The sequence below is a fragment of the Symphalangus syndactylus genome, chromosome 9 (assembly GCF_028878055.3).
Source record: "Symphalangus syndactylus isolate Jambi chromosome 9, NHGRI_mSymSyn1-v2.1_pri, whole genome shotgun sequence".
Lineage (NCBI taxonomy): Eukaryota > Metazoa > Chordata > Mammalia > Primates > Hylobatidae > Symphalangus > Symphalangus syndactylus.
Window position 1 is genome coordinate 73,594,636 of NC_072431.2, and position 27,417 is coordinate 73,622,052.

General features: G+C 36.3%; 1 protein-coding gene across 10 annotated transcripts in view; it reads left to right on the plus strand.

The window, feature by feature from the left end:
* LOC129489856 (zinc finger protein 680) overlaps positions 1–27,417 on the plus strand; it is a 77,987-nt gene that overhangs the window by 21,891 nt on the left and 28,679 nt on the right. For 2 of the 10 annotated variants that reach the window (XR_008660096.2, XR_008660097.2), the window contains exons 2-4: positions 507–633; positions 1,137–1,232; positions 22,753–24,189. Coding sequence is in view for 6 of the 10 variants with exons in the window: in XM_063608905.1 (XP_063464975.1) it covers positions 507–675; positions 1,137–1,232; positions 22,753–24,092 (1,605 nt within the window). In the remaining 4 variants the exon portion in view is untranslated. Of the gene's footprint in view, positions 1–506; positions 676–779; positions 863–1,136; positions 1,233–5,598; positions 5,706–8,971; positions 9,090–22,752; positions 25,376–27,417 lie in introns of those variants that run through there. The other 8 variants (XR_010113520.1, XM_063608906.1, XR_010113519.1 and 5 more) reach the window with 8 other exon arrangements.

Here is a 27,417-nt window from a genome sequence, read left to right on the forward strand (position 1 = left end):
TTGACAAAATACTCTTCTTGGGCCAAAAACATTGGCGTTACTGGTGAGCTTGTTAGAAATTCAGAAATTCAAACTTTATTCCAGATTTTCTAAAAACAATCAGCATAATAAGATCTTCAGTTTATTATACACATTAGAATTTGAGATGTACCTTCTAACTCAACATGTCTTTTCCATCTGAAAAATATACACAACTCATTGTGTATGATGTAAATATAGCACTCAAAAATTTACACCTTTGTATTCATGTCCTTTTATAGTTTTTCTTCAAAAAAGTATATATACACTGATGTTGTGGATCTTATGCTGTCCTCTTATTTGAGTTAAAGAATATATTAGAGAATATTTCTGCATTGAAATTTATTTTATTGTATAATTTGAGTCACTCCTATAAGTCAGAATCAGCTTTCTATACTGTCTTACTTTGCCTTGAGCCAAAATAAAAATTCTGCCCATGGGTATTTAGTAAATATATATGTGTGTCTGTGTGTGTGTGTGTTTTTCAGGGACCGTTGACATTTAGGGATGTGGCCATAGAATTCTCTCTGGAGGAGTGGCAATGCCTGGACACTGCACAACGGAATTTATATAGGAAAGTGATGTTTGAGAACTACAGAAACCTGGTCTTCCTGGGTGAGGATGACTTCAACACACAATTCCTAATATGCCCTAAAGGTTTTATTTCTCTTTTTTTGTATAACTTGTGGTAATTTCTGCTTTGCATAAATGAGTTTCAGATCCCTGTTTTCAAGAAAATCTTTGAGATTTGTTCGTGTAGAAAAAAATTTCTTCAGTACGTTTCATCTTGACCTGAACTTTCCACATCCCTGAGCTGATCTATATCCTTCACTCTAGATTAGTGGTAATTACAGAAATTTGATGGCATAAAATGTTGTTGCCCACACCTTAAAATTTAATTGCCACCACCAATTTTTGATTCAGTAGTACTGGGTAGTGAAATTAAAGACCTACAAATTTAAAGTATTTTCTAAATATTTAGAAATGTCTGTTATAAATTAGTAATTTGGGATTAATTTACTAGAATATGCTATGACATTCTCTTTACTGAGCACATTAGTAGGTCGGTAATTGGAGAATATGAGCAAGATTCATGTTATTTATTTTTAATAAAACAGGTATTGCTGTCTCTAAGCCTCACCTGATAACCTGTTTGGAGCAAGGAAAAGAGCCGTGGAATAGGAAGAGACAGGAGATGGTAGCCAAACCCCCAGGTAGGTGAGAGTGATAGTGAATACAACAGATGACACAGATGAGAGGTCCAAACGTCAAAGAGAAAGTCAGTTCTTGACATGGGATTTGGGGAGCTATGTTCCAGAGAAAATAGTTTCTGGGAAGCTCAGTTTCTTTTCTCTTGCTCTCACATAGGGGCATCTTCTTTCTTACGCTCTTTAATTCTCTAAAAATTCTACTTTCCCATCAGTGATCTTCCTTCAAGCTTACTGTGAGCCAAAGTCCTCTTCATGGCTTATAAGAGACTACACGATCTGACTGATGTTCCATTGTTTTAGGGACACACAAATATCTGCAAAATTTTGAGAAACTGTTATTTTTTAAGTTCTCTTTTTACATCATATCTGAAATGTGTGTGATTAGTGGTTTCTTTTCCATTTTTTTGGTTCATTTTTCTGCATATTTCATCTTGTTTTTATTATAGTCTTTTTTTGATAGTTGAAATATAGTTTGAAATTATGAAGTATAATGTCCTTCTTTGTTCTTTTTCCTCAAGATTGCTTTGACTATTCAAAGTTTATTGTAGTTTCATATAAATTTTAGGATTTTATTTTTCATTGCTGTAAAAAAATACCACTGGAATTTTGATAGGGAGTTAATTGAATCCATAGATTATTTTGGATAATATGGCACTTTAACAATATTTATGCTTTCAATCCATAGACATAAAATATTTTAAAATTTATTTGTGTTGGCCAGGCACAGTGGCTCACACTTGTAATCCCAGCACTTTGGGAGACCAAGGCAGGGAGATCACTTGAGGTCAGGAGTTTGAGACCAGCCTGGCCATCAGGGTGATATCCCATCTCAACTAAAAATATAAAAATTAGCCTGGCATGGTGGCAGGTTCCTGTAATCCCAGCTACCCAAAAGGCTGAGGCAGGAGAATTGCTTTAACCCAGGAGGTGGAGGCTGTAGTGAGCTGAGATTGCACCACTGCACTCCAGCCTGTGTGACAGAGACTCTGTCTAAAAAAATAATAATTATTTGCCTCTTCTCTAATTTATTTCATTAATATATTTTTATTGTAAAGCTTTTTTTACCTCCTTGTTTAAATTTGTTCTCAGAAATTATTTTAGTGCTACTGTAAATAAGATTGTTTTCTTAATCAGTTTGCTTTAAGTGTATGGAACCATAACTTAAACTTGTATGTTAATTTTATATTTTGCTAATTTACTGAATGTATTTATTAATTTAAACAGGTTTTAGTATAATGTTTTATAATTTTTTATATATAAGAGCATATGATCTATAAGCAGCAAGTTTTTACTCATTTGTCTTCAATTTCAGTGAGTTTAGAAACTTTTTGACTAATTCTTCTGCCACATACTTGCAGTTCTATGTTAAAATATTTACAGTGGGCACAATATAGTTTTGCATTGGTGTCTGAATTTGAAGGAGCAAACACCTCTTTAAGTTTTTATAAACTGATTTAGGAGGTAAAGATTTTTTTTGTTGGGTTCTCAGGGTGATGGGATGCCCTCTGGGTTTGTAGTGGAAGAGGGGCGTAGCTTGGTCACAAGGCTGCTGGGTCTGCACTAGGGCTCACCTTTAGTTGGCTTAACAGGGGCTTGGGTAATTGTAATTTCCATTATATTTTGGAACAGACTAAATATTTTTCTGGATGTTGCTCTGTAGGGCTGACAGTAGGACAGGTTTTTGTAATTGGGTCTGTATGTGGTGGGCCTTATATCAGAATGTGGATGAGTATGGCTTTCACTGAGTATCAAAGAAGATTTTTTCAGGTCACTGTGTGGATTCCTATATAGGCAGAACTGGCCATGAACTATGGCTCAGGGAGCTGGAACTGAATCATTGAACTGCTTCAGAAACCACAGTAAAGGACAAGGTCTGCAGGCCTGCCTGTGTGGCTATAAATGGCTGTCTTCCTCCAGGCCTCTGGAAGGGCACGGTCTCTCCCATACTGTGGCTGGGAGGAGTTTGGGATGATTAGAGAGTAAGTTCAGAATTCTCAGTGGGACCAAATTTGGTGGGCCATTTCCTGGTCTGCAGCCTACAACAGAGGTCCTGTATTTTTCCACCTGAATGAGGGCCTGCCTTCTGAAAAGAACACTCCTTAATCTTAGACTGTAGCAAAATTTCACAATACCCTCTCTGGATCTCAAAGCTCCCTTAAAGGCACTTATTTTTGAGGTGGGTTTTGGCTTCATAACCCAGGCTGGTCTTGAAATCCTGGCCTGAAGCAATTCCCCAACCTGAATGTACCATGTAGCTGTCACTACAGGTGTGAGCCATGGCTCACATAAATGCATTTTTGTCAGGGATGGCTGATAAATTTTCTTGCTGTGGGATGATAAGCAAATAGGGAACCTTTTATTTTTCCATCTTACTGATGTCACTCTCCCTATACATTTTTACTTTCTATTTTCTATTTCAAATTTTTCTGTACTTTAGGTTCAGACATTTAGGATAATATGCTAGAATTTACATGATATGGCTGATGTTACTTATAAATTTAAGTTTGCTGCAGGCAAACAGGAATTTCACCCACTTTCTTAAGCATATATCTAAATAACAATATAACTAATTTCTAAATATTTGTTTTATATGTAGGAAGTGCTAACCATATTCTGCAAAATATATAATTTTTAAATTTAGCAATCCAAGACTATTGTTTTGCTTCTAAAGTTGGATTACAGTAGTTTTATTTTGTGTAAGAATAGCATATATTTAAAACATAAATGCTAATTTCTTTTAAATTTTTATTTATTATAAATTTATTGTTAGAATCTTTTATTTATAATTATACTGTTTTTTTTCTGAAATTTTATTGCAACACAGCGCATGCCAATGATTTGAAATACCTGCTTTCCCTGAGTACACACAGTCAAATATTGTAATTATCTAGACAAATTCTTTAATAGTACATAAATATTGCAAACCGCATTTTGTGAGTAAACATTTCTCTAGTTATTGTTTTGCAGTTCCATATTAGTGTTTTATTTAGTGTAGGTTTTTCAACATCAGTTTATTGTGATTTTTTGTTTTACTTATATATTTAGACATTTTGCAATTCTGTTTGTAAACTTTAAGTCAACATGGGGTTTAATTAAAAGATAAATCAGCCGGGCTCAGTGGCTCACTCCTGTAATCCCAGCACTTTGGGAGCCCGAGGCAGGCAGATCAGAAGGTCAGGAGTTCAAGACCAGCCTGGCCAATATGGTGAGGCCCCGTCTCTACTAAAAATACAAAAATTAGCCTGGCGTGGTGGCAGGTGCCTGTAGTCCCAGCTACTTGGGAGGCTGAGGCAGGGGAATCTCTTAAACCTGGGAGGCGGAGGTTACAGTGAGCTGAGATCGCACCACTATACTCCAGCCTGGGCGACAGAGCAAGACTCCATCTCAAAAAAGAAAAAAAGATAAATCAGCCATATGTCTATCACAATCAGTTTATATATGTGTGTGCTTTTATCTACAAATATGACCTCAATTTTGGTTATGGCTTATTTTGTATGTATTCTTTCTTAGCTGATTTTCAATGGTTGTCCTATCATATCTAAATGAGTAGTCATGGAAATCGCCTTCTTTTCACCATGTGTTTAATGAAGAATATATATTTCTTTTGCATGAGAGAAACATATTTGTGATTTGAAGATAATTTTTGAAAAGATTTATAATTATTTTTTCAGTTTTTCTTTTAAAAAAATTAATTGTGAAAATATAACATAAAATTTACCATCTTAAATTCATTGAAGTGTACATTTCAGGGCCAGGCATGGTGGTGGCTTACATCTGTAATCCAGGGATTTTGAGAGGCCAAGACAGGAAGATCACTTGAGCCCAAAATTTGGAGACCAGCTTGGGCAACATATAAAGACCCAGTCTACAAAAAAAATTTTTTTAAAGACAGGCATGGTGGTGTGCACTTGTGGTTTCAGCTACTTGGGAAATTGATGGGGGAGGATTTACTTGAAGCTGGTTGAGGCTACAATAAGCCATAATTGTGCCACTGCACCCCAGCTTGGGTGACAGATTGTGATCCTGTCTGAATATAAGTTGTACATTTCAAGCATGTTGAGTGTATTCACACTGTTAGGCAAAATACTTCTAAAAGTTTTACATCTTGTAAAACTAAAACTCAGTACACATTAAGTAACAACTGCCCATTTTACCCTCTCTTCAGCCCTCGACAGACATGCTTCCACTTTGTTTTTATGAGTGTGACTACTTAAGATATCTCATATAAGTGGAATCATACAGTATCCATCATTTTGTTACTGGCTCATTTTAGGTGACATAATTCTCTCAATATTTATATTAAAATGGGACAAGATTTTCTTTTCTTTCTTTTTTTTTTTTGAGACGAAGTTTTGCTCTTGTTGCCCAGGCTGGAGTGCAGTGGCGCCATCTTGGCTTACCGCTACCTCCCAGGTTCAAGCAATTCTCCCTCAGCTTCCCAAGATTTTTTTTTTTAAGGCTGAATAATATTCCATTGTATGCATATGTTACATTTTTTGATGTATTTATAAATCAACATCTGGATTGCTTCAGCATTTTGGCTTTTTTTGAGATGGAGCCTTGCTCTGCCTCCCAGGCTAGAGTGCAATGGCACAATCTGGGCTCACTGCAGTCTCCGCCTCCCAGGTTCAAGTGATTCTCCTGCCTCAGCCTCCTGAGTAGCTGGGATTATAGGCGCCCACCACCACACCTGGCTAAATTTTGTATATTTAGTAGAGACGAGGTTTCACCATGTTGGCAAAGCTGGTCTCAAACTGCTGACCTCAGGTGATCCACCCGCCTCCGCCTCCCAAAGTGCTGGGATTACAGGTGTGAGCCACTGTGCCTGGCCACGTTTTGGCTTTTGTGATGCTGGTACAAGAAACATAAATGTTCAAATATGTCTTCCAGGTCCTGCGTTGCATAGTTTGGATGTAGATCCATAAGTGGGATTGCTGTATTTAATAATAATTCCATTTTTAATTATTTCAGGAACATTTATAACATTTGTAAATAATGGTTGCATCCTTGTTTTGCACCAACAATTAATGTGGGTTTTATTTTCATTGCATCATCAACTGATTTGATGTTTTCTAGGAAACTTACAGTGGCTATTATAATGGGTGTGAGAGGATTCTGTTTTTCATTGTGATTTTCATGCATTTGTCTACAAATTAGTATTTTTGTGTATCATTTCAAATGCTTTTTTGCATTTGTATCATTTTGATGAAAATTTAGTTCAATTATTTGTCCAATTCTAAGTCGTTATTCAACTTTATAATTCAGTTTTAATAGTTGTTTGTATATTCTGAATGTTAACTCCTATCACATGTGATTTGCAAATATTTTCACCCATTTCCTAGGAGGCATCATTACTCTTTTGAATGTTTTCTTTGATATGCAGAAATTTTGAAGTACAGTGTAGTTCAGTTATTCGGTTCTTCTCTTTGTTGCTCATGCATTTAATGTCGTATCTAAGAAAATGGTGCCAATACCAATGTCATGTTTTTTTCCTATATTTTTTCTAAGAGATTGTTATTTTTTAAATTTCTAAATATTTTATTTCAAATATTCTTTGTATATAGTTCAAGGAAAGGATTCAGCTTTATCAGTGTAGATAACCTGATTTCAACGTTATTTTTTTGAAAAGATTATCTTTTCTCTGTCATGTGTTAATGGTGACTTAGTGAAAGATCATTTGATCATACACCAAAGGGTTCTTTTCTGGGCTCTCTATTCTGTTTTTTTGTTGTTGTTTTTTTGTTATTTTTTGGAGATGGAGTCTTGCTCTGTCTCCCAGTCTGGAGTGCAGTGGCGCTATCTCAGCTCACTGAAAGCTCTGCCTCCCGGGTTCACGTCATTCTCCTGCCTCAGCCTCCCGAATAGCTGGGACTGCAGGTGCCCACCACCACGCCCGGCTAATTATTTTTGTATTTTTAGTAGAGATGGGGTTTCACCGTGTTAGCCAGGATGGTCTCGATCTCCTGACCTCGTGATCCGCCCGCCTCGGCCTCCCAAAGTGCTGGGATTACAGGCGTGAGCCAGCACACCTGGCCGTCTATTCTGTTTTTTATCTCTTTATATGTCATTGTGTCAGTACCACATTGTTTTTGCTGTTGTAGCTTTTAATATGTTTTTCAGTCAGGAAGTATACTGCTTTTTTTTCATGGTTGTTTAGCTAGTTATAGTCATAATCAAATTAAAAAATTTTAAACATTATTTCTGTAAAAAAAACCTGTGCTATTGGGATTTTTATAGAGATTATATTGAATTTTTTTACTTTAGGTTATATTGACATCTTAACAAAATTAAATTTTTTGACCCTTGAGCAAAACTATGTCAAAGAGTATGTTTTATTTTATTTTAAATTAAATTAAATTTAAAGACAGGGTCTCACCTTGTTGCCCAGGCTACTTTCAAACTCCTAGGCACAACTAATCCTTCTGCCTTGGCCTCCTAAGTTCTAAGTTTACACGTTTGAGCCACTACACCCAGCCTGTGTGTTTCATTTTCATATATTTTTGGATTTGCCAATTTTACCTTTGCTTTTAATTCCTAGTTTTATTAAGTTTTTTTCAGGAAACACACAGTGTATGATTTTGGTGTTCTTGGATTTATTCATCATTGTTGTTTTGAGACAGGATTTTACTGTCACTCAGGCTGGACTGCAGTGGCATAATTTTGGCTCACTGCAGCCTCAGCCTCCTGGGCTCAAGTGATCCTTCCACCTCAGTTCCCCGTGTAGCTGAAACTACAGACATGCACTATCATGTCTGGCTATTTTTTTAAATTATTTGTAGGGACAGGGTCTCACTGTGTTACCTAGGCTGGACTCAAACTTCTTGTCCCAAATGATACTCCCACCTTGGTCTCCCAAAGTGTTGGAATTATAGGCATGAGTCACTGCACCCAGTTGTTATTGTTAAATTTAATAAGACCCATTATGTGTTTTAACAGAATACACTAGGTGCAAATAAGAATATCATATATTCTGTTGCTTTTGACTGAGAAGTTTTTTATGAGTCTGTTAAGCCTAGTTGTTCTATGCTATGGTTTGGATGTCCGTGTTCTCCAGACCTCATGTTGCAATGTAATCCTTAATGTTGGATGTGGGACCTGGTGGGAGGTGTTTGGGTCATGGGGGCAAATTCCTCATGAATGGCATGACGCCATCCTCTTGGTAATCAGAAAGTTTACACTCTATTAATTCAAATGAAAGCTGCTTCATTAAAAGAATGTGTTTCCTTCACCTCACACTTGCTCTGTCTCTTACCATGTGATGTGTCCAGTTACTCTTTGCCTTCCACCATGATCGTAAGCTTCCTGAGACCCTCACCAGAAGCAGATGCTGGCACACACTTCTTGTACAGTCTGCCAAAGTGTGAGCCAAATAAACGTTTCTTTATAAATCATCCACTCTTAGCTATTCCTCTATATGCAAAATAATCAATACAGTCTATAATGTCTAAGTTTTCTGTTTTCTTATTAATCTTTTATCTTAATTTTTTATTATTGAAAATGGGGTCTTGATATCTACAATTATTATGTTGCTATGTATTTCTTTCTTCACCTTTGTCAATATTTGCTTTATATATTTTGGAGACCTGATGTTATTAATACACATAAATATAGATAGATAAATATGATAGTTATAGATTCCTGGTAAATTGACCCATTTTACTTACCATTATATAATATCAATCTTTGATTAATGCTACTACTTGACTTATTTGTTTGTTTGTGTTTTTGTTTTTTTGAGACAGAATCTCACTCTGTCGCCCAGGCTGGAGTGCAGTGGTGTGATCTCGACTCACTGCAACCTCTGCCTCCCGAATTCAAGCAATTGTCTTGCCTCAGCCTCCCGAGTAGCTGGGATTACAGGTGTGTGCTACGATGCCCGGCTACTTTTTGTATTTTGGGTAGAGATGGAGTTTCATCATTTTGTCCAGGCTGGTCTCGAACTCCTGACCTCAAGTGATTCACCTGCTTCGGACTTCCAAAGTGCTGGGATTACAGGCATGAGCCACCATGCCTGGCCAAGTACTTGACTTAAAGCATATTATATCTAATATAATGATGACCATCTCACCCAATCGTGGTTACTGTTGGCATGAAATAAGATTTTTTTCATTTTGTTACTTTCAGCCTATTTGACTCAATGCTAAAATGAGTCTCGTTTAGAGAACATATTGTATGCTTTTTTACTTAAGCCATTCAGGCATCTTATTTCTTTTTCTCTTTCTCTCTGTCTCTCTTTCTCTCCCTCCCTCCCTCCCTCCCTTCTTTCCTTCATTCCTTCCTTCCTTTCGTTCTTTCGTTCTTTCTTTCGTTCTTTCTTTCATTCTTTCTTGTGGCCTCACTCTGTCAACCAGGCTGGTTTGCAGTGGCATGATAATTAATGGCCCACTGCATCCTCAACTTTCTAAACTTAGAAAATTCTCTAACTTCAGCCTCTCCAGTAGCTGGGTTACAAATATGCACCATCACATCCAGTTAGTTTTTTTGTATTTTTGGTGGAGACAATGTTTTACCATGTTGTCCAGACTGGTCTCAAATTCTCTTTTATTTTTTATTTTTTTAATTTTATTTTTCTATAGGTTATTGGTGTTTGATTCCATAAGTAAGTTCTTTAGTGGTAATTTTTAAGATTTTGGTGCAACCATCACGTAAGCAGTATTCACTACACCCTATCTGTAGCCTTTTATCTCTCGCCACCCTCCCACCCGAGCCCCCCAAGTCCCCACAGTTTATTGTGTTGTTCTTATGCCTTTGCATGCTCATAGCTTAGCTCCCACATATCAGTGAGAACATACAATGTTTGGTTTTCCATTCCTGAGTTACTTCACTTAGAATAATAGTCTCCAATCTCATCCAGGTCACTGCAAATGCCATTGATTCATTCCTTCTTATGGCTGAGTAGTATTTTATGCCATATATATACACCACAGTTTCTTTATCCCATTGTTGATTGATGGGCATTTGGGTTGGTTCCGTGATTTTGCAATTGCAAATTGTACTGCTATAAACATGCGTGTGCAAGTATCTTTTTCAGATAGTAACTTCTTTTCCTGTAGGTAGATACCCAATAGTGGGATTGCTGCGTCAAATGGTAGTTCTACCTTTAGTTCTTTAAGGAATCTCCACACTGTTTTCCATAGTGGTTGTACTAGTTTACATTCCCACCAACAGTGTAGAAGTGTTCCCTGATCACCGCATCTATGCCAACATTTACTGTTTCATGATTTTTTGATTACGATCATTCTTGCAAAAGTAAGGTGGTATTGCATTATGGTTTTGATATGCATTTCCCTGATCATTAGTGATGCGGAGCATTTTTTCATATGTTTGTTGGCCATTTGTGTATCTTCTTTTGAGAAATGTTTATTCGTGTCCTTAGCCCACTTTTTGATGGGACTGTTTGTTTTCTTCTTGCTGATTTGAGTTCATTGTAGATTCTGGATATTAGTCCTTTGTCAGATGTATAAATTGTGAAGATCCTTTCCCACTCTGTGGGTTGTCTGTTTACTCTGCTGACTGTTCGTTTTGCTGTGCAAAAGCTCTTTTGTTTAATTAAGTTCCAGCTATTTATCTTTGTTTTTATTGCATTTGCTTTTGGGTTCTTGGTCATGAAATCCTTGCCTAAACCAATGTTTAGAAGGGTTATCCAATGTTATCTTACAGAATTTTTAGAGTTTCAGGTCTTAGATTTAAGTTCTTAATCTGTCTTGAGTTTATTTTTGTATAAGGTGAGAGATAAGGATCCAGTTTTATTCTCCTACACGTGGCTAGCCAATTTTCCCAGGACCATTTGTTGAAAAGGGTTTCCTTTTCCCAATTTATGTTTTTGTTTGCTTTCTGAAAGATCAGTTGGCTGTAAGTACTTGAGTTTATTTCTGGGTTCGCTATTCTGTTCCGTTGTTCTATGTGCTGATTTTTATACTAGTAACATGCTGTTCTGGTAACTATGGCTTATAGTACAGTTTGAAATCAGGTAGTCTGATGCCTCCAGATTTATTCTTTTTGCTTAGTCTTGCTTTGGCTGTGTGGGCTCTTTTTTCGTTCCATATACATTTTAGAATTGTTTTTTCTAATTCTGTGAAGAATTATGGTAGTATTTTGATGGGGATTGCATTGAATTTGTTTATTGCTTTTCGCAGTATGGTCATTATCCACAAGATTAATTCTACCCATCTATAAGCATAAAATGTGTTTCCATTTGTTTGTGTTGTCTGTGATTTTTTTCAGCAGTGTTTTGTAGTTTTCCTTGTAGAGGTCTTTCATGTAATTGATTAGGCATATTTCTAAGTATTTTATTATTTTTGCCGCTATTGTAAAAGGGGTTGAGTTCTTGATTTGATTCTTCACTAGGTCACTGTTGGTGTATAGAAGAGCTGCTGATTTGTGTACATTAATCTTGTACTTGGAAACTTTGGCTCAATTCTTTTATCAGTTCTAGGAGTTTTTTGGAGGAGTCTTTGGGGTTTTCAAGATAAACAATCATATCACCAGCAAACAGTGACAGTTTGACTTTCTCTTTACTGATTTGGATGCGCTTTATTTCTCTTGTCTGATTGCTCTGGCTAGGACTTTCCAGTGCTATGTTGAAGAAGAGTTGTGAGAGTGGCATCCTTGTCTTGTTCCAGTTCTCAAAGGGAATGCTTTCAACTTTTTTTCCATTGAGTATTATGTTGGCTGTGGGTTTGTCATAGATGACTTTTATTACATGGAGGTATGTCCCTTGTATGCCAATTTTGCTGAGAGTTTTAATCATAAAGAGATGCTGGATTTTGTCAAATGCTTTTTCTGCATCTATTGAGATGATCATGTGACTTTTAACTCTGTTTATGTGGTGTATTACACTTATTGACTTGCATATATTAAACCATCTCTGCATCCCTGGTATGAAACTCACTTGATCATGATGGATTATCTTTTTGATATGTTGTTGGATTCAGTTAGCTGGTATTTTGTTAAGGATTTTAGCATTTATGTTCATCAGGGATATAAGTCTGTAGTTTTCTTTTTTGATCATGTCCTTTTCTGGTTTTGATACTAGCATGATGTTGGCTTCATAGAATGAATTAGGGAGGGTTCCCTCTTACTCTGTCTTCTGGAATAGTGTCAATAGGATTGGTACCAATTCTTTGAATGTCTGGTAGAATTCTGCTGTGAATCTGTCTGGTCTTGGATTTTTTTTGTTGGTAATTTTAAAATTACCATTTCAAAAGCTACTTGCTTTTGGTCTGTTCAGGGTAGGAGGGTTTTATTTTTACAGGAATTTATTCATCTCTTCTAGGTTTTCTAGTTTATGTGTGTAAAGGTATTCATCGTAGCCTTAAATGAGGTTTTATATTTCTGTGGTATCAGTTGTAATATCTCCCATTTTGTTTCTTATTGAGGTTATTTGGATTTTCTCTCTTCTTTTCTTTTTTTTTGAGATGGAGTCTCGCTCTGTTGCCCAGGCTGGAGTGCAGTGGCATGATCTCAACTCACTGCAAGCTCTGCCTCCCAGGTTCAGGCCATTCTCCTGCCTCAGTCTCCCGAGTAGCTGGGACGACAGGCGCCCACCACCATGCCCGGCTAATTTTTTGTATTTTTAGTAGAGATGGGGTTTCACCGTGTTAGCCAGGATGGTCTCAGTCTCCTGACCTCGTGATCCACCCCCCAGGCCTCCCAAAGTACTGGGATTACAGGCATGAGCCACCGCACCTGGCCTATTTATGCTTTCAAAAAAACAGCTTTTTGTTTCATTTATCTTTTATATTTTTTTGCTTCAGCTTCATTTAGTTTTGCTCTAATCATTTCCTTTCTTCTGTTGCATTTGGATTTGGTTTGTTCTTGTTTCTCTAGTTTCTTGAAGTGTGACCTTACAGTCTCAGTTTGTGCTCTTTCAGTCTTTTTGATGTAGGCGTTTAGGGCTACTTTCCCTCTTAGCACTACCTTTGCTGTATCGTAGAGGTTTTCATAGATTGGGTCATTATTGTCATTCAGTTAGATGAATTTTTAAATTTTCTTCTTGGTTTCATTTTTGACCCAATGATCATTCAGAAGCAGGTTATTTAATTTCCATGTATTTGAATGGTTTTGAAGGGTTTTTTTTTTGGAGTTGTTTTCTAGTTTTTTTTTTTTTTTGAGACGGAGTCTCACTGTGTTGCCCAGGCTGGAGTGCAGTGGCACGATCTTGGCTCACTGCAAGCTCCACCTCCTGAGTTCACGCCATTCTCCTGCCTCAGCCACCCGAGTAGCTGGGACTACAGGCACTCGCCACCATTCCCGGCTAATTTTTTTGTATTTTTTAGTAGAGATGCGGTTTCCCCATGTTAGCCAGGGTGGTCTCGATCTCCTGACCTCGTGATCCGCCCGCCTCGGCCTTCCAAAGTGCTGGGATTACAGGCGTGAGCCACTGCACCCGGCTGATTTCTAGTTTTATTCCACTGTAGTCTGAGAGAGTGTTTGATATAATTTCAGTATTGCTTCACTTATTGAGGCTTGTTTTATGGCCTATCATATGGTCTATCTTGGAGGAAGTTTCACCTGCTGTTGAGTAGAATGTGTATTCTGTGGTTGTTGGATGGAATGTTCTGTATATATCTGTTAAGTCCATTTGTTTCAAGGTATAGTTTAAGTCTGTTGTTTCTTTGTTGATTTTCTGTCTTGATCTGTCTAGTTCTGTCAGTGGACTGTTGAAGTTCCCCACTCTTACTGTGTTTATCACATTTTTTAGGTCTATTAGTAATTGTTTTATAAATTTGGAAGCTCCAATGTAAGGTGCATGAATGTTTAGGATTGTGATGTTTTTCTGTTGCACAAGGCCTTTTATTATTATTATTACTATTGTTATTTATTTATTTATTTATTTTTTATTTTTATTTTTTTTTGAGATGGAGTCTTGCTCTGTTGCCCAGGCTGGAATGCAGTGGCACGATCTCGGCTCACTGCAACCTCCGCCCCTTGGGTTCAAGCAGTTCTCCTCCTCAGCCTCCCGAGTAGCTGGGATTACAGGTGCCTGCCACCACACCCGGCTAATTTTTGTATTTTTAGTAGAGATGGAGTTTCTCCATTTTGGCCAGGCTGGTCTTGAACTCCTGACCTTGTGATCCACCCGCCTCAGCCTCCCAAAGTGCTGGGATTGAACCAGCCAAGGCCTTTTATTATTATATAATGTCTCTCTTTGTCTTTTTAAACAGCAGCTGCTTTAAAGTTTGTTTTGTCTGATATAAGAATAGCTACTCCTGCTCACTTTTGGTGTCCATTTGCACAAAATGTGTTTTTCCACCCCTTTAATTTTATGTGAGTTATTATGTGTTAAGTTAGTCTCTTGAAGGCATCAGATGGTTGGTTAATTCTTATCCATTCTGTATCTTTTAAGTGGCAGATTTAGGCCACTTACATTCAATGTTAGTATTTAGATGTGAGATACCATTTCATTTATCGTGCCATTTGTTGCCTGTGTACCTTGGTTTTTGTTTTTTTGTTTTTGCTTTTTAAATTGTATTTTTGTTCTATAGGTCCTGTGAGATTTATGCTTTAAGGAGGTTCTGTTTTGGTGTATTTCCAAAATTTGTTTCAAGATTTGGAGCTCTTTTAGCAGTTCTTGTAGTAGTGGCTTGGTAATGATGAATTATCTCAGAATTTGTTTGTCTGAAAAAGACTACATCTTTCCTTCGTATGTGATGCTTAGTTTCACTGGATACAAAATTCTTGGCTGATAATTGTTTTGTTTGAGGAGGCTGAAGATAGGGCCCCAGTCCCTTCTAGCTTGTAGGATTTCGGCTGATAAATCTGCTGTTAATCTGATCGTTTTTACTTTATAGGTTACCTGGTGCTTTTGTCTCATAACTCTTAAGATGTTTTTCCTTGTCTTAATGTTAGATAACCTGATGACAATGTGCCTAGGTGATACTCTTTTTGTGAAAAATTTCTCAGGTGTTCTTTGTGCATCTTGTATTTGGATATCTAGGTCTCTAGTAAGGCTGAGGAAGCTTTTCTCGGTTATCAACCCAAATGTGTTTTCCAAACTTTTAGATTTCTCTTCTTTCTCACAAATGCCAATTATTCTTAGGTGTGGTCATTTAACATAATCCCAGACTTCTTGGAGGCTTTGTTCATATTTTCTTATTATTTTTTCTTTGTCTTTGTTGGATTGGGTTAATTTGAAGACCTTGTCTTTGAGCTCTGAATTTCTTCTATTCATTCATTTACACTTATGGTAAAGCTTGAGACTTTACTGTGTGTCCACTGTTTCCTGAAGTTTTGATTGTTCTTTCTTTATGTTATCTATTTTCTTGAATATTTCTCCCTTTGTTTCGTGTATTATTCTTTGAATTTCCTTGCACTGGGCTTCGCCTTTCTCTGATGCCTTTCTTATTAGCCTAATAACTAACCTCCTGAATTCTTTTTCAGGTAAAACAGGGATTCCTTCTTGGTTTGGATTGCTGGTTAGCTAGTGTGATAATTTGGGGGTGTTAAAGAGCCTTGTTTTGTCATTACCAGAGTTGGGTTTTTGGTTCCTTCTCAGTGGGGTAGGCTCTGTCAGAAGGAAGGTCTAGGGCTGAAGGCTGTTTTTCAGATTCTTTTGTTCCCTTGATTTGGTATTCTCCCCTTTTCCTATGGATGTGGCTTCCTGAGAGCTGAGCTGTATTGATTGTTATCTCTCTTCTAGGACTAGCCACCCAGCAAATCTACCAAGCTTTGGGCTGGAACTAAGGGTTGTCTGCCCGGAGTTCTGTGTTGTGAACTGTTTATGGGTTTCTCACCTGTGGATACCAGCACCTGTTTCAGTGGAGGTGTCAGGGGGGTGAAATGGACTCTTCTAATGTTCTTAGCACTGGTGATTTAATGCTCTCTTATTGTGCTGATTGGCCTCCTTCTGGGAAGTGATGCTTTCCAGAGAGCATTGGCTGTGGTAGTATAGAGAAGAACCCAGTGGGTGGGGCCTTACAACTTCTTAGAGTATATGCCCTTTGTGTTCAGATATGAGGGTAGGTAGGGAAGGACCATTGGGTAGGGGCAGGGCTAGGTGTGTCTGAACTCAGACTATCCTTGGGTGGGTCCTGCTTTGGCTGCTTTTGAGGATGGGGGTGAAGTTCCCAGGTCAATGGATTTATGTACCTAGGAGGATAATGGCTGCCTCTGCCAAGTCATGCAGGTTGTCAGGGAAGTCGGGAAAAGCTGGCAGTCACCTGCCTCACCCAACTTCTACACAATCCAAAGGGCTGGTCTCACTCCTATTGTGCCCCACCTAACAGCACCAAGACTGTTTTCAGGCAGTTAGCAAGCAGGGCTAAGAACTTGCCCCAGGCTACCCACCTCCTAGCTGTGAAAGAAAAGGGCATTAGTTCTTCCCCAGCCCTGTGGAGTCTGCAGGATGGATTTGATGGATTCTCGCCCTTTGCCGAGTTCTGGCCTGGAGGCTTCTCAGCTGGTTCAAATTGTCACAGAGTTCAGCTGGAGGTTTTCTTCTCCCTGTGATGTTTTTCTCGTGCCTGTGGCTGCCCTCCAAAAAGATCCTTGTGATGCCAGGAAGGAATGTCCTGCTTGGGGACCCAGTGAGCTCCTAGGGCCTTTTCTGCTGCTTCTTCCACCCCCATATTTCACTTGGCTCTCAATTGACTCACCGCCAGGTAAGGTCGGCATCTTCTCCCACAAACTAGACCTTCAGTTTCCCCAGTGGGGGTGCATGTTCAGAGGTGAAGGATCTCCCTTTTCCACTTCTGCAGTTTGGGCACTCACAGTATTTGGGGTGTCTCCTGAGTCCTGTAGGAGCAGTCTGCTTCATTCAGAGGATCTGTGGGTCATTTCAGGTTTCCTGATTTATTCCTGCAGTTATTCTGAAGCTAAAATTTATGATGCAAGCCTCCATACACTGCTTTATTCACCTGAGTTGGAGCTGCAATCTAGTCCTGCCTCCCATCCACCGTGATGCCCCCAGATTTGTCCTCAAAGTCTTGGGATCAACTGATCAGCTCACCTTGGCTTCTTAAAGTCTTGGGATCACTTTTTTTTTTTTTGAGACAGAGTCTTGCTGTTATTGCTCAGGCTGGAGTGCAGTGGCGCCATCTCGGCTCACCACAACCTCCGCCTCCCGGGTTCAAGTGATTCTCCTGCCTCAGCCGCCCCAGTAGCTGGGATTACAGGCATGTGCCACCATGCCCGGCTAATTTTGTATTTTTAGTAGAGATGGAGATTCTCCATGTTGGTCAGGCTGGTCTCGAACTTCTGACCTTGGGTGATCCACCCTCCTCAGCCTCCTAAACTGCTGGGATTACAGGCGTGAGCCACTATGCCCAGTACCTTTTTAAATTAATTAGTTTAATTAATGTATTTTTTAAATGATTGCTTAAAGAAATAAAGTTACTATTATCAGTTTATTGTTATTGTTTTATGTATTTCTTGTAGATATGTTTTCGTTTTCATTGTTCATTTTAGTGCTTATTTTTGTTTGTTTATTTATTTATTTTTTTGAGACAGAATCTTGCTCTTGTTGCCCAGGCTGTAGTGCAGTGGCGTGATCTCGGCTCACTGCAACCTCCGTCTCCCAGGTTCAAGTGATTCTCCTGCCCCATCCTCCTGAGTGGCTGGAATTACAGGCACCTGCCACCACACTCAGTTAATTTTTGTACTTTTAGTAGAGAAGGGGTTTTGCCATGTTGGCCAGGATGGCCTCGAACTCCTGACCTCAGGTGATCCGCCCACCTTGGCCTCCCAAAATGCTGGGATTACAGGTGTGAGCCACCTTGCCCTGCCAATTTTTGTTTAAGTTTGTTGTGACATACTTTGATTATTTTAAAATTTTGTTTCACATACTTTCTGGAAATACAATGTAATTATCTTGAAAAGTGGAGATTACATAAAACATCTTAAAGTTAAAACAATACATTTTAATTTCATAACAACTTCAATTTAATACAAAAACTAATATATTTTCCAGTTTTTTTATTGATGTTAACAACTATATTTTTTTTATTGGGTGTCGACAGATTTATGCAGATTTATTTTTAGTTTCTCATATTATATAGAATAACTTTAAAGGTTTTGTGCTCCATCATTATGAGAGTAAAGAATTCTATGTGTGTGTGTATATTTACATTTAATAGCTTTATATTTATATATAGTTTTATGATGCTGTCCAGCATCATTTTTTTTTTTTTTTAAATAATGGACTCATTTTAGCATTTCTGTTTGTTTATATGCAGAGTCTTACTATGTTGCTCAGGCTGATCTTGAACTCCTGGTCTCAGGTTATCTTACTGCCTTGGCCTCCCTAAAGATGTGGGATTACAGGCATAATCCACTTTGCCAGGCTACTATGTAGCCCTTCATGTACAACTGTGCTAGTCATAATGAGTCATAACACTGTCACCTTTTATTTTGAAAAGTCTTTATTTTTATCTGTTTTTAAAGTATACTAATCTTGAATCAAGTATTATTGGTTAGGAATTTTATTACTACATCAAAGTTTGGGAAGTTCTCTGCCTTTTTCGTCTACAAGTAACCTCTACATTACTTTTTTCCCTACATTCTTCTTCTAAGAGTTTTTTAAATGAATATATTGATGTACTTGATGGTGTCCAATAAGTTTTACATTTCATGTTTTAATTTTCTTTTGGAATTTTATATTTTTGTGTTATATATTTTAGGATATGCCACCTCACATGAGTTAATTGTTTTGGTTTTTTAGTTTATATTATAAAAGAGTATGCCAGTATTTAACTCTGTAAAATTTAAGACAGTGTGGAACAAAGTCAAATGTGAATCAGCCATATGTCTACTACCAATATAACGATCTCTGTGTTTACCTGTATAAATATTTTCCCTGTTCTTTTTATGACTTGTATATTTCTGGTATAGGTTTGTTGAGAATGGTTAGTTAATCTTGTCTAGGTGAGAAGTCATAGAAATTCTCCTAATTTCAACATCTATTTATTCATGAATCTATATTATTTTTGTGTGGGAGAAAAACTTTTTAAAGATAATTTACAAATGATCATAACTCTATCTCTTTTAGGTATTATCTATTTTTACTTGTCAAAAACACATAACATTTACAATAGAATATTTTTAAATGTTTATCTTAGTCCTATTATATTGACATTGTTATGCAACATATTCCTAGAATGTTTTTATCTTGCAAAGCTAAATATCAATACCCATTAAAAAACTATGAATTTTACCCATTTCCTGGTACTTTTCAAACACCACTCTGTTTTCTCTAAGAGTGTATGTAACTGCTTCATATATCTCATACAATCTCTGTCTTTTTGTGACTGGCTCATTTTATTTTACACAATGTCATCAAGCTTTATAGTTGTTAGAATATTTTCTGCTTTTTAAATACTGGGTGATATTTAAGTATTTTATATTTTAAATTATATCTACTGAGTAATTTGGTGACAAATTTGCACTGCTTTTACCTATTGGCTTTCAGTAACAATGCTGAAATAATTACAGGTATGCAGATGACCTATATGATCATATATGTGAAAGTTTATATATGTGCCGCATTCTGTTCTACTAGTGTACATTTTTACCTTTGTACTCATACCAAATTGTTACAATTCTGTAGCTCTGTAATGTGTTTCAAAATCAGAAACTGTAATGCCTTCAAAATTGTTTATTTTATTGCAGATTTTTGGGTACTTTATTATCTCTTAAGACTTTATATACTTTGGGGGTTGCTGTTTCTGTTTCTTCAAAACTGCAGTGAGAAATTTGAACAACATTGCATTAAATCTGTAAATTACATTGAGCAGGATGGACATCTTCACAAGATTAATTATTTTAACATTTCAACAAGCATGTTCAAGAGTATTGTTTAATTTCTATGTATTTGTGATTTTTTCAGTTTTTTCTTCTTACAGTTCTTTTTTTTTTTTTTTTTTTTTGAGACGGAGTCTCGCTCTGTCGCCCAGGCTGGAGTGCAGTGGCTCGGTCTCGGCTCACTGCAAGCTCCGCCTCCCGGGTTCACGCCATTCTCCTGCCTCAGCCTCCTGCGTAGCTGGGACTACAGGCGCCCGGCACCACGCCCGGCTAATTTTTTTGTGTTTTTAGTAGAGACAGGGTTTCACCGTGTTAGCCAGGATGGTCTCGATCTCCTGACCTCGTGATCCACCCACCTCGGCCTCCCAAAGTGCTGGGATTACAGGCGTGAGCCACCGCGCCCGGCCTTCTTCTTACAGTTCTATACTCATTTCATTTTGGTCATAGAAAGTAATCCATAAAAATTTAGTTTTAAATAATTTGTTAAGACTTCTTTTTTGGTTTACCAGGTTGTCTATCAAGGAGAATTTCGTATGAGGTATTGAGAAGGCTGTTTATCGTGATGTTGAGTGTTCTCTATGCCTCTGTTATAATTGTTTTATACTCCCTTCAAGTCCTCTGTTTCTTTACCAATATTTTGTCTTTTTAAAATCTTTATTACAGAAAGTGAAGCCTTTAAATATTCTACTATAGTTATATTGCTCTCTATGTGTTTCTTTCATTCTGACAGTATTTGCTTTATATATTTGGAAACTTAATGTGAGATACACACACACTGCTATATACAAATTTGTCATTGGTTCCCAGTAAATGAATCCATTATTGTTTAATATTCTACTTTGTGAGCCAGGAGTGGTGGCTCGTTCCTAGAATCCCAGCACTTAGGGAGGCTGAGGTGGGTGGATCGCCTGAGGTCAGGAGTTTGAGACCAGCCTGGTCAACATAGTGAAACCTCGTCTCTACTAAAAATACAAAAAATTAGCTGGGTATGGTGGCAGGCGCCTGTAATCCCAGCTACTAGGGAGGCTGAGGCAGGAGAATCGCTTGAACCCGGAAGGCAGAGGTTGCAGTGAGCTGACATCTTGCCATTGCACTCCAGCCTAGGTAACAAGAGCGAAACTCCATCTCAAAAAAAAAGAAATTCTTCTTTGTCTCTTTGGAGTTTGACTTCAAGTATATTTCATAAAATATGACAGTTTTTGACTTAAGATGTATTTTATGTAATATTTTGACCTCTTCTTCTCTCATTTGATTAATATTTGCATGAAATGTGTACTTTTGTCTTGCCACTTGCAGTCTCTGTTTATCATTAGATCTATCCTGACCCTGGTAAAAAGGCATGTTGGATCTTGGTTTTTAAAATTCTTTTTTTTTTTTTTTGAGAGGGAGTCTCGCTCTGTCGCCCAGGCTGGAGTGCAGTGGCGTGATCTCAGCTCACTGCAAGCTCCGCCTCCCGGGTTCATGCCATTCTCCTGCCTCAGCCTCCCAAGTAGCTGGGACTACAGGTGCCCACTGCCATGCCCAGCTAATTTTTTGTATTTTTAGTAGAGATAGCTTTTCACCGTGTTAGCCAGGATGGTCTCAGTCTTCTGACCTCGTGATCCGCCCGCCTCTGCCTCCCAAAGTACTGGGATTATAGGTGTGAGCCACCGCGCCCGGCCTTAAAGTTCTTTTAATAAGTCCCTTTAATGAAAGTATATCTCTTGATTGGAAAGTTAATTTTACATATATATATTTTACATATATATATTTGGATAATTTTCTGAAAGAGAATGTTATTTTATTGTTTTATTTGATTCTTTTACTTTTGTCTCTGATTTTCTTTCTGTCATCCAACAAGACTTGATTTTTGTATTGAAATGCTTTCACTTCCTTCCTATTTTCTTTTGTATATCTATAGAGATATACAAAATACTTTCTTTGTGGTACCTTGGGGATTACATAAAACCTCTGAAGGATACAATAATACATTATAATCTGGTAGAAAAATTAACTTCCCTTGCATATAAAAGTTCTATTTCATTACATCTGCCCTGAACTTTGTTATTAATGTTGCTAATTATTTCTTTTTATGTTGCATATTTATTAATAGACATTTATAATACTTTCTATGATTTTATCTTTCAAATTTTAAAGAATAATTAACGTTTTCTGCACCATTATAATAATGTTAAGGAATTCTATTTGTGTATGTGCATATCTTTTTCATAAAGTTATCTATTTTTATATAAAATGTGTTGTTTTCTGTCATGTTGTTTTCAGTGGAAGAAACTGCTTTCAGCATCTTTTATATGTAGGGAATTTGCAGTGCCAATATACTTTTTCAGAATTTGGTTATTTTGGAAGTTTTTGTTTTTTTCCATTTTGTAGGATAGATTTGCTGATGGTATTATTCTCATTTGATATCTATTTTTTTCATGACTTTGACTATATCACATACTTCTTTTCTTGCCTGCAAAATTTTCTTGACAAATTCACTGGTTATTTAAAAAGACTATGCTTGTAAATGACATATCATTTTTATACTGCAACTCACAAGATTCTCTTCTTGTCTGTGACTTTTGAAATTGTGTTTGTATATGTGTTTGTTATAAATATCATTGTGTGTATCTTAATTTGTCGAGCTTCTTCATTTGTACATAACTTTTTTTTTTTTACTTTTAGGATTTTTTAGTTATTTTTATATTTTACTTATGTAGTTTGTGTAATTTTATAAATTTGATTTGTAAAATATATTCATCTGAGTCTAGGAAGTGGCGTAATTTGTTATTTTTATGTCTTTCAGTTATATATTCTCATTTCACTGAAGACCTTTGGCCAGAGCACAGCATAAAAGATTCTTTTCAAAAAGTGATACTGAGAGGATACGGAAAATGTGGACATGAGAATTTACAATTAAGAATAAGCTGTAAAAGTGTGGATGAGTCTAAGGTGTTCAAAGAAGGTTATAATGAACTTAACCAATGTTTGACAACTACCCAGAGCAAAATATTTCAATGTGATAAATACGTGAAAGTGTTTCGTAAATTTTCAAATTCAAACAGTCATAAGAAAAGAAATACTGGAAAGAAGTTTTTCAAATGTAAAGAATGTGGCAAATCATTTTGCATGCTTTCACATCTAACACAACATATAAGAATTCACAGTAGAGAGAATTCCTACAAATGTGAGGAATGTGGCAAAGTTCTTAACTGGTTCTCAGAACTTATTAAACATAAGAGAATTCATATGGGAGAGAAACCCTACAAATGTGAGGAATGTGGCAAAGCCTTTAACCAATCCTCAACCCTTATTAAACATAAGAAAATTCATATTGAAGAGAAACCCTTCAAATGTGAAGAATGTGGCAAAGCCTTTAGTTTATTCTCAATCCTTAGTAAACATAAGATAATTCATACTGGAGACAAACCTTACAAATGTGATGAATGTCACAAAGCCTTTAACTGGTTTGCAACCCTTACTAACCATAAGAGAATTCATACTGGAGAGAAACCCTTCAAATGTGAAGAATGTGGCAAAGATTTTAACCAGTTTTCAAACCTTACTAAACATAAGAAAATTCATACTGGAGAGAAACCTTACAAATGTGAAGAATGTGGCAAAGCTTTTAACCAGTTTGCAAACCTTACTAGACATAAGAAAATTCATACTGGAGAGAAATCCTACAAATGTGAAGAATGCGGCAAAGCTTTTATACAGTCCTCAAACCTTACTGAACATATGAGAATTCATACTGGAGAGAAACCCTACAAATGTGAAGAATGTGGCAAAGCTTTTAATGGGTGTTCCAGCCTTACTCGACATAAGAGAATTCATACTAGAGAGAATACCTACAAATGTGAAGAATGTGGCAAAGGCTTTACTTTATTTTCAACGCTTACTAACCATAAGGTAATTCATACTGGAGAGAAATCCTACAAATGTGATGAATGTGGCAATGTTTTTAACTGGCCTGCAACTCTTGCTAATCATAAGAGAATTCATGCTAGAGAGAAACCCTACAAATGTGAAGAATGTGGCAAAGCTTTTAACCGGTCCTCACACCTTACTAGACATAAGAAAATTCATACTGGTGAGAAACTCTACAAACCTGAAAGATGTGACAATAATTTTGACAACACCTAAAACTTTCCTAAACATTAAAGACAGCATCCTGTTGAGAAACCCTAAAAGTATGAAGAATTTGACAAAGCCTTCCAATGATTGTTACACTTGCTTGTAGGTAAGATAATTTATACTGGAGAAAACTTTATAAGTGTAAAGAATGTGACAAAACTTAACCAATACTCACATCTTATTGCACAGGAAAGCATTTTTACTTGAGAAAGATTGTACAAGTATAAAGAATGTGAAAAAGTCATTGATATCTTTTCACATCTTACTCAACACCAGAGAGTTTATACTTATTAAAAGCATTACAAATGCAATTACTGTCAAAAGAAATTTCAGAAAATATAACACTTTAAAGTGAAGAAGCATGTTTATTTTGAAGACAAACATAACAAATATAAGGAGCGTAGGAGGGTTGTAGTACCTTTACTTGTATTACAAATCTTATTGTACGCATTTTGTACTAGAGAAAAACGCTGAAGCAGTTGCTCAAACTTTGTTCAACATCAGGGAATTTATATTGGAGAAAAATCCTGCAAATGTAATGAATTTGGAAAAACATTTTTTTTCAAAAACTACGGCGTAGAAAACACGAGTTTATATTGAAATGTGTTTTTGCAGATGCAGTAGGCATGAAAAATATTTAACCCAAAATTGAGTCTATGTAAATATTAAAGAATTTACAGTAGAAATAACTAAGGCACTGACACTTTAGACATTACACTAAAACAGAGTGTTGAGTATAAAAAAATCTATAAGTTGTTAGATTATTTGTAAATAACTTTAAAAGGAGCAGAAGATTCTTTGGAGAGTTATAATTGCATTGAAAGTATACTTTTTTCTTGAAAAAATTATAGCTTATTTGAAAAGTAAATGATGAAATTCAACTCTCAAATTACTTTATCTTCATTCCTATTGTATTCACATGTGAAAGCGTGTGATAAATTTTTGGTGTGTCAGATATAGGAGAGATTCTTTTTTATTAGATGGGCATTATTTATGTTTTTTTCTGTGGAAGAGTATGGGCATTAAAATGTAAGGTTTATGATGAAAATCTAAGTGGAGAGGCCCTTGTTAGTTTACTTTTCATACTGAGTGATGCATGAGGTAGGTGTTCAGAGTAATATTCTGCATCACAGAGAAAAGCATTTTTAATTTTACTTTAAATTAAATGTAATTAAATTACTAGTGAATCATTTTACTAATTGTACTTTTATGCTATAAATGCAGTACATTTGAAAATTTTTAGATTATGTATAAGCTTAATTTTGTAATTAAACATTTCTTTAACATGTTAAGACTATTGTGCATTCAATGAAGCATTATTATGCCATTAACTTTATCCTTTTTCACTTTACTCAAGGAGGGAGGTAAAAGAGAGTAACAATATGTTATTTGGTCATGAGATGTTAATCTTTCTGTGCCTGGCTTATTTCAACTAATATGCTGTCTTCCAGGTTAATTGATGTGATCAAAAATAATAAAATTTTCTTTTAGATTCCACATAACAAAAGCAAGAGTAAGCCAAAAGAACAAATCTGGAGGCATCACATTACCTGACTTTAAACTATACTATAAAGCTTTAGTCATCGAAACAGCATGGTGCTGGTATACAAATAGGCACATAGACTATAAGCGTGTGTGCAAGTATCTTTTTTCATATGCCTTTTTTTCCTCTGGATAGATACCCAATAGTGGGATTGCTAGATCAAACGATAGATTATCTTTTAGTTCTTTAAAAAAATCTCCACACTATTTTTCAGAATGGTGCTAATTTACATTCACACCAGAAGTGTAAAATTGTTCCCTTTGCACCACATCCCCACCAACACCTCTTATATATTTTTTATTTTTTAATTATGGCCATTCTTGCAGGAGTGAGGTGGTATCATATTGTGATTTTAATTTGCATTACTCTGATAATTAGAGATGTTGAGCATGTTTCCATATGTTTCTTGGCCATTCGTGTATCTTCTTTTGAGAATTGTCTATTCATATCCTTAGCCTACTTTTAAATGAGATTGTTTTTATTTCTTGCTGGATTGTATGAGTTTTTTTATAGATTCTGGATCTTAGTCCTTTGACAGATGTATAGATTGCGAAGATTTTATCTCACTCTGTGGGTTGTCTGTTAACTCTGCTGATTATTTTTGCTCTGCAGAAGCTTTTTAGTTTAATTAAGCCCCATCTGTTTATATTTGTTTTTGTTGCATTTACTTTGGGGTTCTTATTCATGAAGTCTTTGCCTAAGCAAATGTCTAGAAACGTTTTTCCAATGTTATCTTCTAGAATTTTTACTGTTTTAGGTCTTAGATTTATGTCTTATATCTATCTTGAGTTTATTTTTGTATAAGTTATGAGACGAGTTTCCAGTTTTATTCTTCTACATGTGGCTTGCTAAACATCCTTCCATTATTTGTTGAATGGGATTTCCTTTCCCCACTTTATGTTTTTGTTTGCTTTGTCAAAAATCTGTTGGCTGTATTTGGTTTTATTCCTGGGTTCTCTATTCTGTTCCATTGGTCTATATGCCTATTTTTATATCAGTACCATGCTGTTTTTGTGACTATGGCTTTATAGTATAAAGTTATGTAAACTTTAGGATTGTCTTTTCTCATTCTGTGAAGAATGATGTTGGTATTTTGATGGGAACTACATTGAATTTCTAGATTGCTTTTGGCAATGTAGTCATTTTCACAATAGTGATTCTACCAATCCATGAGTATGGGATGTGTTTCCATTCGTTTGTGTCGTCTGTGATTTCTCTTAGCAGTGTTTTGTGGTTTTCCTTGTAGAGGTCTTTCATGTCATTGTTTAGGTATATTTTTAAGTATTTTTTTCCAGCTATTGTAAAAAAAATTGCATTCTTGATTTAATTCTCAACCCAGTCACTGTTGGTATATAGCAGAGTGACTGATTTGTGTACAGAAATTTTGTATCTAGAAACTTTGCTGCATTCACTTGTCAGTTCTGGGAGATTTTTGGAGGAGTCTTTATGGTTCTTTAGGTATACAATCATATCATCAACAAATAGTGACAGCTTAAATTCCTCTTTGGATGCCTTTTATTTCTTTCTCCTATTTGATTGCTCTGGCTAGGACTTCCAGTGCTATGTTAAATAAAAATGGTGAAAGTACACATCCTGGTCTTGTTCCTGTTTTCAGAGAGAATGCTTTCAGCTTTTCCTTGTTCAGTGTTATGTAGGCTGTGTGTTTGACATAGATGGCTTTTATTACATTGATGTATGTCCTTTGTATGCAGATTTTGCTGAGGATTTTAATTATAAAGGAATGCTGGATTGTGTGAAATGCTTTTTCTGTGTTTATTGAGATGATCATTG